This window comes from Polyodon spathula, chromosome 21, assembly GCF_017654505.1.
Source record: "Polyodon spathula isolate WHYD16114869_AA chromosome 21, ASM1765450v1, whole genome shotgun sequence".
Taxonomy (NCBI): domain Eukaryota; kingdom Metazoa; phylum Chordata; class Actinopteri; order Acipenseriformes; family Polyodontidae; genus Polyodon; species Polyodon spathula.
Window position 1 is genome coordinate 3,617,338 of NC_054554.1, and position 13,123 is coordinate 3,630,460.

The 13,123-nt window shown below is 44.4% G+C and overlaps 1 protein-coding gene across 16 annotated transcripts in view; it reads left to right on the forward strand.

The window, feature by feature from the left end:
* LOC121296222 (protein MTSS 2-like) overlaps positions 1 to 12,732 on the forward strand; it is a 40,365-nt gene extending 27,633 nt beyond the window's left edge. Inside the window, exons 4-16 of one of the 16 annotated variants that reach the window (XM_041221535.1) lie at positions 1,085 to 1,169; positions 1,615 to 1,706; positions 2,136 to 2,210; positions 3,784 to 3,792; positions 4,592 to 4,749; positions 5,106 to 5,213; positions 5,542 to 5,639; positions 6,845 to 7,064; positions 7,663 to 7,782; positions 8,561 to 8,710; positions 9,539 to 9,715; positions 10,201 to 10,366; positions 10,569 to 12,732. In XM_041221535.1, coding sequence (XP_041077469.1) covers positions 1,085 to 1,169; positions 1,615 to 1,706; positions 2,136 to 2,210; positions 3,784 to 3,792; positions 4,592 to 4,749; positions 5,106 to 5,213; positions 5,542 to 5,639; positions 6,845 to 7,064; positions 7,663 to 7,782; positions 8,561 to 8,710; positions 9,539 to 9,715; positions 10,201 to 10,366; positions 10,569 to 11,365 — 2,255 coding nt within the window. In that variant the 3' untranslated portion in view covers positions 11,366 to 12,732. The remainder of the gene's footprint in view (positions 1 to 1,084; positions 1,170 to 1,614; positions 1,707 to 2,135; positions 2,211 to 3,783; positions 3,793 to 4,591; positions 4,750 to 5,105; positions 5,214 to 5,541; positions 5,640 to 6,844; positions 7,065 to 7,662; positions 7,783 to 8,560; positions 8,711 to 9,538; positions 9,716 to 10,200; positions 10,367 to 10,568) is intronic. The other 15 variants (XM_041221541.1, XM_041221536.1, XM_041221540.1 and 12 more) reach the window with 15 other exon arrangements.
* Positions 12,733 to 13,123: the final 391 nt, after the last annotated feature.

A 13,123-nucleotide genomic window follows, 5' to 3' on the forward strand; every position in this document is an offset into this window, starting at 1 on the left:
TATTGCAACATTGACTTGCACTTGCTGTGATCCCTTAGACAATGTGGTGGGTTAGCTAAATTGGACAGCTTAGGTTTAGTAAATATTTAATAACATTTACATGCTTTTTAGTGGGTCCTCTCAAAGGAGCAGTCCAGTTGATGGTTGTCTAAAATAGAATGGTGTAAATACTAAAGGTTTTTACCCTTTGGAATTGTTTTCTTCACTGTTTAAAAAGCCCCTGAAGCCATGACACTATGGATAAGCTCTTTACTCCATGTTGGTCCGCAGCTTTTACAGTCCCCCAGGCATTTCTTTGTTGGACTGCACTGTAGGGGGCTGTAATTGCATTTACTGGCTTAAGAGGCTGGCTTGTGGTCTCTATAATGATACAAAGAGCGGAGGATCTTTGATATTACCCTATTCCCACTATATTGTGAATGTGGTTTGTTATGTTAATAAGGGGATCTATAAATCACCCCTGTAGGGACTTCAAGGAGTATTATGTTGTTGTTTAGATTCAATGATTATACTGTATAACAGTTCCTTTTATTTGCCATTATGTCCAGCCAGCTCCACAGGTATGCACAGTGTGTCTATATGTACTATTCAGTATAAATTATTTTCATTTAGAAATGATACACACAGAAACCTACAGCGAATTCTTTCAGATCAATAGAGGTACTGATGCTGCCCTGTTCAAAAAGCATGTTCTTATGAAAGTGTGGATTTAAACCGCGTAAGGACCCTAGTCTCTTTTTCTCTTTACTGTATGAATTCAGTTCAGTCGCAGTGCTGTGAATATGTGGGGGGGGGGGCTCTATAAAGCTCACAGATGTCAAGCCTTTTAAACACTGCAGCTCTGAGAATGTGACAATGACAGAGAGGATCCATTTAGAGGATCTTTGTCTTCTCCTTCAAGGAAACAAGTAGTTACCCAGGTCAGCCCTGCAGGGCCGTCTCGTCCCAGTTTCTCAGCTTTTACCACTAGACCAAAGTCTAGTGCTCAGCTCTAAATCATCTCTTGTTCTGTAAGGTGATGCTGCCCCTTGCTGGCCAGTGTTGGAATGAAAGTCTGACTTCTTGTATGTCTTCTCTTTTCCAGGCGCCACCAGAGATATCGGCTCAGCTCTGACCCGGATGTGCATGAGACATCGCAGTATCGAATCAAAACTGCGGCACTTCACCAAGTAAGACAGAGAGACGATCTTGTATTTTTTTTTTTAGCTCCTATTTTTTTAAACCAATAACCCATGTTATAAAACAAGAAAGAAACAAGTTAGTGTGCTTATAAGACCTTCAGTGAACTCTTTCAGTCCTGGCGGGACCTCAAAGTCAGAGTTCTTAAAGTACTGACAGGACTTGGAAGACCCATTTACCAAAATATTGTAAAAAAAAAATATATATATATATATATATATATATATATATATAATATATATATATATATATATATATATATATATATATTTCTACCCTGTAGTCATCAGTACATATCAATGAAGGAGTTCCTTTTTGAATTAATGAACTTAATTTCGCATTTCTTCAGCTCGACAAAACATTGTTCCTGTTTTTGTTTTATAAAATTGAACATAAGTTTTTATGGTTGTGATCATTGTGGCTTCTTTCGTGCAGTTCCCTGATGGAGAGTCTCATCACACCACTGCAGGACCGCATTGAGGACTGGAAGAAGACCGCCACTCAGCTTGACAAGGACCATGCGAAAGGTGCCCTCTCTTCACTGCCCGGTCTCTTGGTGCCTGTCCCTCTGTTAGATTGTGTGCGTCTCACATTTCAGTGTCTGTCTGTCTCATATTTATTTAAAGTAATTTATTAGATGTGTGTGGGTTGTGTTTTGTTGCAATACATGGAAGACTGTATTTTTCCGGTTTGAGGGTGTCAACGATATGCATTTTTCATGTGTGAATAGGTGCTTGTGTGAATGTACAGGATCATTTTATTGAGAAATGATCAAAATAGTACCAGACCAGACAAAAGTCATCTTTTTTAACACATTGTTTTTGCTACATCCTTTACAGCATGTGGGTTATTAACAAAAAGCAAGGATTTTGCAAAACAAACTCATGCTGAGAGCTTAGTGTTCTAATATTGATGCGAAAAAAATGTGTATCTCCTTCACCTCCTCTCCTCTTCAGAGTATAAACGTGCCCGTCATGAGATCAAGAAGAAATCCTCGGACACGCTGAAGCTGCAGAAGAAGGCCAGGAAAGGTAGGCCAGGGGAATTCCATTGGGAAAAACTGTGGATGTGTCAAAATGCATTATGATGCTGTGGACAACATTCCAGAAAATGCCTCTAATTCTAATTCCTAATGCCTCTAATTCATAAAATCTTCATGTGTAATAGCAGGTGTGCTTGGAGTTACAACTGGGTGATTGTTACTATAGGTACAGCGGTATTCCTCTATGCTTGAGCAGCACTTGAGATAAATATTAAAGGTGCTTCTGTTATTTACTTCTATGTAAAAGAGAAACTGTTTTACTGGCTGCTTCATTAAGGTGACTGGAATTATAGTTTGTGCTGTATTTCAAGATGGAAATGCATGCTTAGGGACCACGTCTACTTCCTATTTGACATACCCCCCCCCGTCCCCCCCTTGGAATAACTGGATGCAGTTTGTCATGTATCTGAGGTCAGTAAAATGCCAGCGTTGTCAGCGAAAATGAGAGCCCCTGTCAGTGTTAATAGTCCCCAGGTGGTTTGTTGTCAACTCTGGCACTCACACAGCAAGAAAAACAGACCAAGAGCGAGCAAATGAATCAGTGAGACGTTTATGCAACGTATCCACCTGCAGCATCGTCGTTACCAGCAGAGAAAGATTACAGCAGGGCAAAGGGATTTACCAAGCAACGAGGCCCTGCCAATCAGGAATGATTATTTTATTTCATTCCACTGCTGTCTAATTACATATTCATGAGCCTTTATTATGCCCCTTTTGTAATGTACTGATCAATCCTTGAAGATGTTTAATTGCTGCAACCCGAGATCTTCAGATTAGACAAACATCTGTTTTTACACTGCAATAATGGTGCTCTGGGGGGGGGGGGGGGGGGGGGAGTCTGACCATGGGCTAGCATAGAATTTGTGTATGATCCACCCCTGCTGTAAAGATAACATAGGAATGCCATTTGAGGTCAAAATTTATCAAAGAATGAAGTGAAAATTTGTGAAAAAATAAAATATATATTTTTTTATAGTATATGTATATATACACTGTATGTATATCATATTCCATAACCTTGGGAACTTTCCATTAAATACAACAAATGAAATTCACTGGACAACTGTGGAAGAATGTAGTAAGCAGTCACTAAGGCATAAGTGGCAATAAAGCTGTATTTATGAGCGATTATTAGGCCTGTTTTATGGCAGTAATCTGATGTCCTGTGTCCTGATTTATAGCGAGTTGGTAAATTGGGAAATTGCACAAACCTATTGTTTAAGTACAAGCCCAAAACAAAGACAAGGAAGGGCTTTACAAAAACAGTGCTGGGGAAAAAATATCCAATTTATGTCCGAACCTGCTGTAATCCAGCTGCTCCTGTCCTGATCTCTAGCTCGTCTCTGTGAAGTTACCCCTGCCTTGCTGTGCTGGCTGCAGACTGCACGAACGCACCGGATTTGTGCAGCACTGAAACATGCTAATCCTGCAATGGCTTCTTTACTAACCCTGACGTTGAGCTCCTGTCTCTGCTTTCTCTCTCTCTCTCTCTCCCTTCCACCATCCCTCTCCCTCTCTTCCTCTCTCTCTCTCTCTTTCTCCACCGCACATTCCACTTGTAGAACTCCTAGGTGAGTACAGAGTAACTGAGGCCTTGCTTTTCTTTGCTTAATCGTATATTGATAAAACAGAGGTTTTAAGTCTAGTTGTGGTCTGTGTGCACTCAGCAGTTATTTTAAATGATTTTGCTTACTAAATACCTTAGTATCTGAGGCTAGATAATCACTCTTCTTAAAAATGAGTGTCTGTCAGGCAGGTACCACACTGAATGTTGTACTAGTATTGGCAGTCACCATTGCTGAAAAGTATTTTTTTTTTATGATATTAAAAAGTATTTTTTTTTAGATATGTAAGATAATTAATTTACTTGAATCTTAACCAAATCTTATTCTGCTTGCATTAGACCACTTTAGTTAAGGGCCAGCCTCATATAACTGCTGTGTTTGGCTCCATGTAGATTTGCACGCTGTAGAACCCTGCGCGATTCAACCTGGCTGTAGAGTTTGTTTCTGTGTTGCACGTTCACTGGTGCTGGGGAGCCCTTTTTCCTTTCTCCTTTCTGTTCTTCACCCGCTCATTCTCACCAGTTTCTTTCTCCTGTTTCCTGCATGGTTCCAGACACCATCATGCCCCATCCGAGGGCTTGCTCTGTTTTTAGTGTTTCACAGCTGGGTTTAGTGAATTCCACACCTACATCTTTAGTATAATCTTTGTTTTGTATTTGTGGTGATCAACTTATTTTTTGCGCCATTCTAACTTTTATACCTCTTCTTTCTCATCATATCCCTCTTTCCTTCATCCCTATTGCTCTTATCTCCCTCTTTTTATCTCCTCCCCTGTTCTATCCTTCCTTCCCTCTTCTCCCCCTAGGTAAGGGTGACCTGCAGCCTCAGTTGGACAGTGCCCTGCAGGATGTCAATGACATGTACCTGCTGCTGGAAGAGACAGAGAAGCAGGCAGTCAGGAGGGTTCTGGTGGAGGAGCGCGGGAGATTCTGCACCTTCATCGGCTTCCTGCAGCCTGTTGTGGTGAGAGAACAGGGGCCTGGGAGAGACAGGGAGGAGAGAGGGGATAGGAGAGACTGAAGGAGAGAGGGTCTGCGAGAGAGAGGGAAGAAAGGAGGGGGTGGAAGAGACTAAGAGGGAATCAGGGAGATAGAGGAGACAGGAGATGGGAGATTGGAAGGGAAGCATTGCAGGGAGAGTGGAAGGGGAGTGGAGTGATATTGGTGGGGCTGACAGAGACTATGAGGTGAGAGGGGCAGGGAGAGCTTCTAAAAAGGGAGAGAAGAGGGGAGTGGAGTGGGAGAGGCTGGAGGGGAAGAGGAGCTGTCAGGTGGCGTTCCTGGCTTCACTGCATGGAGGGTAACGTTTATTTTCCTCAGAATGGAGAGATCGCCATGCTGGGAGAGATCACTCATCTCCAGGCCATAATTGATGACCTCACTGTCCTGACCGCCGACCCTCACAAACTGCCCCCGGCCAGCGAGCAGGTATACAAAAAACTGCAACTCGACACCACTGCCCTCCACACTGTAGCCCAGCACTCTAACCACTGAGCTACTCAAACACACTGCCTTCCACACTGCAGCCCAGCACTCTAACCACTGAGCTACTCAAACACACTGCCTTCCACATTGCAACCCAGCACTCTAACCACTGAGCTTGTCAAACCCACTGCCTTTTACACTATAGCCCAGTACTCTAACCACTGAGCTTCTCAAACCCACTGCCTTCCACACTATAGCCCAGTACTCTAACCACTGAGCTTCTCAACCCCGCTGCTCATGGCTCATGGTGTTTGTGCGCTGTGTGTTTCAGGTCATCATGGACCTGAAGGGCTCGGACTATAGCTGGTCCTATCAGACCCCTCCCTCCTCACCGAGTAGCTCCGGCTCCAGGAAATCCAGCATGTGCAGGTAAGGAGGGAGAGACGGGGAGGAAGAGCGTGTGATTGACAGAACGAGAAAAAGAGAACATGTGTGTGTTTTGAAGGCAAGGAATAAGGAACCTAAACCTGTAATCAAGGCACAGGAGAAAGAGGAAGCAAGCAATAGTTTTAAAGGAGTGGGGGTGGGGGTAGGAGTTGAGAAATCCATTGAGGGAGGTGTGCGATGCCATTGAGAGCAAGTGTGAGGAAAGTGTATTGAGCGTGAAGAGATGTCACTGTTATGCAGATAAATCACTTGGCCAGCGTGTCTGATTGTCTTTCTGTCTGTCTGTCTGTCAATATGTATGTGCTCAAGACCCATATGCAAAACAACTGTTCAGTTACTATAATACTGTAGTTACTATGGAGTAACTATAAATGAACTAAAGGGTAACACTGGCAATATGGAGAGGGCTGTTTATATTGCACCCCTGATAAAATGATGATTACTTAAGATAAATTCAGTAGAAAGCCAAAAGTATATTTTTTGATGATATGGATTGGCGTTTACATACCACCCTCTGTTGTAATGTGTTGCCAGTTTCCCACTGCACAGTGCTGGTTGTTATTGCTATGGGGAGGGCTGTACGACAGGTCACAGGTTAAAGGTGACAGGTCCTAGAGCTATGTGTCTGCTCTTCTCCTGTCTGCCAGTCTCTCGTTCTTACCGTCTCAATTTGCTTTTTCCGTGCTTTCTTCCCAACCCATTGTCTGTCTAACAACCCCCTACCCTAAAATCTCTCCGGACTCCTTAAAATCTCCATTCCATTCTTAACCCTTTCCCATGTCACCTGCAACACTCCCCCTTCTCCCCCTCTCCCTTGTATTCACCTGTTCTTCCTCAATCCTTTATTTCCCTCTCCCTCCTCTTCTTCACATCTCTCCTCCTCCCTTGTTTTTCTCCCTATCATCTTTGTCACCCCCTCCCTTATTTTCTTCCACTTCATTATCCCCTCCATTTTCCCCTTTTTGTCTCTCCTCCTGTCTTTTCCCTTATTCTCTTCCTTTCCCCTACTCCCTTGTTCTCTCCCCTTTCTCCCTCCTCTCTTCCCCACTCTCCTCGCTACCCCCGCTGTATCCTCTCTCGTCTCGCTTGTTTCTCTGTCTCCTCTCTCCTCCCTCCCGTCTCCCTTGTTTCTCTGTATCTCTCTGTCTCTCCTCTCCCTCCTCCTTCCCCTCTCCCTCGCTCCCCAGCAGTGTAAACAGCACCCACAGTAGTGCATCTCGCTCCTCCAGCGGCTCTCAGACTCACTCACCCAGTTCGTCCTATCGATACCGCAGCCTGGCCCACCCCCCGCCCGGCGGGACCCAGCGGCTCAGCAGCGTCTCCTCTCACGACTCGGGCTTCATCTCGCAGGACGCTGCCCTCTACTCCAAGCCACCCTCGCCTATGCCCTCTGATATCATCAGCCAGGTAACACAGCCAATCAGAACTCAGAGCGCATAGGCCTGTAGTTTGAATTAAAACGTATTAAAACTAACTCTAAGCTGCTCAAAACAGTGAGTTGTTTCTTTCATTCTAGTTTTATATTGTTGTTTTATTCCCATAGCATTTTGCTGTCACTTCAAAATAATGTAGGCGTCAAAATTTAGACTAATGAAGGCATTTGTTAAAGCAAGGCTATTTTAGAACTAGATTACATACTTTGCAAAAAACACTTGTTTTTATGCATCAAGCCCTTAAGTTTTAACCCTTAGTCAACAATTTATTTTTAGTGTCACTATTTATGCAAATGTGTTTCTGTGTGATGATGACAGTTTCACTACTATTGAAGTGAATGTACCAGAATATAGATGCTCTGGGCAACACTGTAACTTCAACACTCTTCCAACATTTGAAAAAAGCATTTGATCAGCTTTCAAATTATAAAACACACAACAGAATTAGCCTGATATGCAAATATACTTCAATTCATTTTCTCTTGCATACTGTAAAATATTGTCCAGTTAGTTGACTTCTGGATGAAGTGAAGTGTTTCCTGGGACTGTGACCCTCCTCTTTCTCTCCGCAGAAGTCCTCGAGCTCTGCCTCCTCTGAAGCCTCGGAGACCTGTCAGTCAGTGAGCGAGTGCAGCTCTCCCACCTCGGTTAGTTCAACCTCTACCGCTGGGGCCTGGTCAGGGGGAGAAAAGGTGAATTCACTCCCACACACTCTCTCACACACACGCACACACTGCAACTCACTGTCTCGTCCTTTGACACACAGCCACTGTCTCACTCTCTCAATTGGTATGTCTCACTCCTTCACATACTCACTTGCTGTGTCACACTCCTGCACACACTCACGTGCTGTGTCACACTCTTTCACAAACACGCTCTGTCCCACTCGCACTCCTTCACCTTGGTAAGTTCTGTTGTGGGGGTCTGTTTTGAGTAAAAGGATGATGATGAAATGGAGGTGACACCCTTTAGGGATGATGCTCTGCAGTCTCCAGTCAGTGTATTCTTTTCTCTTACCACCACTCACTCACAGTCTGTGCTGGGAAAGTTGGTGTACAATTAGTAGGGTTCATTTTAAGTGGTGTTGATTATGCTGTTGGATCATTACTGTGACACTACATGTGTAATTACAAGCAGGTAACATCACAAAACAAAATGTGACTAATATACAAAACTTAATTTGATATATTTTATGTTTTGTTTTAATTTAACTGTTCGACCACAGGCAAATTAAAATTATTTTAACATTTTAAGAAACTACTGTAATATAAAGTTACATGATTAGCCATCTAACCACACATACTTATTTGACTGCCTGCTAGTGTGTAAATATAGTGTAAGTAATGCCACTTAGACTCCCACCTTGCTGTATTTTGTATAGAGGGGTTTCCACACCAAGGCTCCGGGTCCTTGTCTCTGGGCTGCCCTGAGCTGTGCCCGCTCTGATTGTTTTGTCTTTCCATTTCGCAGTTTGGCTCGTCCTTCGCTACCTTCCGCCCTGCTCTCTCTCTCACTGGCTCCATCCGGCCTCTCTCTGTCATTCTTCCTGCGTCCCCACCCCATAATCGCCCCCCTGGAACCAACACTTACACTCCCTCATCAGTGGTTCCTTGCTGGAAGGTTTGTTTTCATTTGCACTTTAGTTTGCTTTTTTTTTTTTGTTTCGCTGTATCTCTCGAACTAACGCTTGTTTGATTTGGTTTTGCTGATTGTTTTTGCTTTCCTTCTCTTCATTTATTCATTCACTTCATCGCTTGTTTAAAACCATCTGTTTCCTGCGGGATTCCAGGGGTGACCTGAACTCCGTGTGTAAGAGTTTGGCAAAACTGAACACATCTAGTAAATACGGCAAACCTCTTTATATCTACAAACCCTTTTTTTTTTTTTTAGGGATTTGAACATTCAACTGCAAACATTCAACTGCATACGTTGTAGCAATGAAGCACTTTCTGGAAAGTGATTGTATTATTTTTTTGGTGCAATTAGCAGTCGTTTAAGTTAGCGCATCGAGATACATAAACAAACAAATAAATGACACACAGTAACATATTGATAGTTTTCCAGGACATCTAGTGCTATACAAAGCAAATGTTTGGCAATATTCTGATGAATTGCTGTACAACAACAGTATTATGCATTCTCTGATAGACCAAAGTAAACACTGGCATGGCACGTAGCAGCTGGGATCAATGTCAAATTGGATCCTGCTTCTGTCAATGAACAATCCCAAACCACTATGATCTGATCTGTTCAGTTAACTCTTGCATGATTCAACTGAGGTTACGCTTCGTCACCGTGATGGAAGACAGGACAGAATGGGCAGGTTCATGGGACACTGTAACCCAGATGCTGAGGTGCCAAATTCAGAGGCCTTGTGGATACCTAGCCCCTGCGCTCTGATAGGTTGCTCCCTTCTCTATCTCTAAGTAACCCCCTCCCCCTCATCAGGATTGGTCCAAGCCGAGCCCCTATGACCAGCCAATGGTCAGCACGTTACAGCGGAGGAAGGAGCCAGCCGAGCGACACAGAGAGTCTGAGCTGGCCCTGCCCCCCCAGGTGTACCCTGGGATACACCCAGAGGACGCCCAGAGGCTCAGGATGACCCCGGCCACCATCGCTGCCAAGGTGACTTTCACTCACACCAGTATGCAAATAGCAGCCTGGTGTTCTAAAACAAGCCCCACACACTTATCGGGAACAAGCTGCATCCCATTGATGTGTAAATTAAATTGCAAAATACAAACATGCCCAAAAAATGAGGACTCAGAGTTACACGGTATGGGCATTCCTTAGCACAAGTATAGTTAAGGGTGAGTTGTGTTTGTTATGGCGCCTGAATGGTTGGTTTCCTGATGGCTCCACTGTATCTAGTGAACCATTTTAGTTGACAGATGAAACTATGCATGGGAATTTCATCTACTATTCTACGCTGTGCAGATAGATGACCTACTTCAGTATATATGTAATATTTATTTCTGGATTTATGTAACTGATTTTCTATTCTGTTTCCCTGTGGAGTTTAATGCAAAGGAAAGCAGAGAGGCATAGTATGCTAATAACTTCTCAATGCTATTTGCTTGTCACCCATTCACCTCACCCCTATACTCCAGCATGGTGAGGAGATGTCCCCAGCTGCTAGTGATCTGGCCATGGTCTTGACTCGTGGTCTCAGCATGGAACACCAGAAGAGTAGCCGTGACTCCCTGCAGTACTCCAGCGGCTACAGCACCCAGACCACCACCCCCTCCTGCTCTGAGGACACCATTCCCTCGCAAGGTAACAGACAGCACCCCCTCCGGCACAACCGCTACACCTTCCTAGTAAAGCTTTAGGGACTGATCTAGGGGTTATTGCAATAGCTGTGCGTTAAATAATAAGGTTTACAAATCTGCCTAGAAAAAAAAATGAAAAATTTAAAACAGCCCTCAAAACCTGAAATAAATTGAAGAGTTGTGACTCCTCTCTCCCCCCTCCACAGTGTCGGATTATGACTGCTACTCAGTGAACGGGGACATGGAGGGGGAGGTGCAGAGCGAGTTTGACAAGTCCTCCACCATCCCCCGCAACAGCAACATTGCGCAGAACTACCGCCGCATGATCCAGACCAAGAGGCCAGCCAGCACTGCAGGCCTGCCCAGTGGAGCCACGGGCCAGGGGGGGCACCCGGGAGGGGGAGGAGGTGGATTGACCCCGGGGGTGGCCACCATCCGCCGCACCCCCTCCACCAAACCCTCGGTGAGGCGCACCCTGTCCAACGCTGGACCCATACCCATCCGCCCGCCTATAGTGCCGGTCAAGACCCCCACGGTACCTGATTCGCCAGGTTACACGGGCCCTCCGGTGAGGGTCGGCAGTGAGGAATGTGTTTTCTACTCCGAGGACACGTCACCCAACGCTATGGATTTCGTCAAGGCCTCTCCCAAGCGTCTCAGCCTCCCCAACACAGCCTGGGGTTCCGGCGCGGGGCTGGAGATGAGCGTCTACGCCCAACCTCCCCCTCCTATAGTCCTGACCTCCGAAGAGGACCAGCTGCTAGCCGCTAACCGCCACAGCCTGGTGGAGAAGATTGGAGAACTGGTGGCCAGCGCCCACGCCCTGGGGGAGGGCCAGTTCCCCTTCCCCTCCCTCCCTGGAGACGACCCCTTGGCCCCGCCCCCGGGCCCTGGCGTGGCAGAGGAGCCAGCCTCCGACGGAGACATGCTGGTGGCGATTCGGAGAGGCGTGCGGCTGCGCAAGACGCTCACCAATGACAGGTCAGCGCCCAGGATTTTGTGATGACCGTGGCCCGCACACACAATTCACACTTCACGGACTCCTTAGAGAAATTAAAATAAGTCAAATAAAAAAATGAATACATAAAACAAAATTAAAAATGATAAAAGGTGAAGAAATAATTAAATAAAGAAAGAAATAAAAAAAAAAACCTGGGCCGCTACTTTAGCGTGTACGGACGCATGTTTTACAGTTTCTAATTTACGCCACCACCAGATGTTTTGACTGTATCGAGGCACTGAGATACTGCTGGGGGAGGCTGTTTTCTGCTTACAGCCCTCAACCACCCCACCAACCTAAGCCTAGACTGCCTGGGAGGGGTGCAGGCAGAGGGACTGATCACTGAGATCATTGCCTGTCTTTTCTCAACGCTCCTCTCCACCCTTATGGACTTCACACTGTAGACTTGTTTCTATGGTAACACTCTCCTTGTCTCTCTGTCTTTCTGTCTGTCTGTGTAGCTGGCTGGCTCAAGGGTGTGGAATACATTCTGTGCTGTGGGGTTTTTTTTTCTTAAAAAGATTTTAAAATACCACCATGCAACATCCATCCATCCATAACAATCAACAAATTATTGTAACAATAACAGAAACATTTTTTGTGCAAAATGCAATTTTTTTTCATGATATGTATTTAAACACACCAAGTGATTGTTTACTAAAAATTGGATACAGGAATGGCTGTAGTTTGAGTAACGGAACAACATTAAATTTGTAACAGGCTGTAATTCATATGTCTACCACCAGGTTTCATTGTAGCGTAAGCAATGAAATCACCCACACAGGAATAATGGTAGAGAGGGGGTTTAATTCCATGGTACACTAAAATGTGTCACTGTCCTTTAAAAATGAGATGTGTGTCACCTTGTGGGGCCTTCCCTTACTAGATATTGTGATAGATAAATTAATGCATAAATGAAAATATGTGGGCAGTGATTTGCAAAAGTGAAACGGGACATTGTGTTGGGAAGAGTGAGAGTGTAAGAGAGAGCAGGACGTGAAGGAAAGGGTCTTGATAAAGAGATGCAGGAAGTCTGGTAGAGTTGTATGAAAGCTGGGGTGTTGCTCTGCGATAAAGGTGTGGTTGTAAACATTGCCTGGGAATCTGTAAAGTGCAATATAATAATAAAAATTGAATAACAGCTACAGTTCAGTATATCTTCTGTATATAACTTATAGAAAAATACATGGCTCTAATCCTAAAATTATGAGAAATGATGGTCCATATTGGCTTTTATTATTTGGGGTACCACTAGGTCTTACTGACTTTTGATTGGGGTTAGGGGATAAAGAAGACCAAAATATGTTCTCTTTAGGTGTGGTCTACCCTCATGGGGTGTGTGTGTGTGTGTGTGTGTGTGTGTGTGTGTGTGTGTGGTGTGTGTTGTGTGTGTGTGTGTGTGTGTGTGTGTGTGTGTGTGTGTGTGTGTGTGTGTGTGTGTGTGTGTGTGTGTGTGTGTGTGTGTGTGTGTGTGTGTGTGTGTGTATATATATATATATATATATGATTTGTGAAATTGAAGTTATTAAACTGTATAGAGTAAGCCCAAACTTGAATTGAAGCACTTTTATCAAATTTTATTTCACCACCTGTTTTTTTAAGAAATTGTTAGTGTTTTTATTAAAAATGTTAGATATTTTGAACCGTCTGAAACTCGCAATAAAGTGTGTGCTGTTTGAGTATGGGGAAGATGGCACGGTGTAGCTGTGCAGTGCTTTGACCTATCAGGTTTACTGGAAGCACAGTGACCTCAGGAATGAG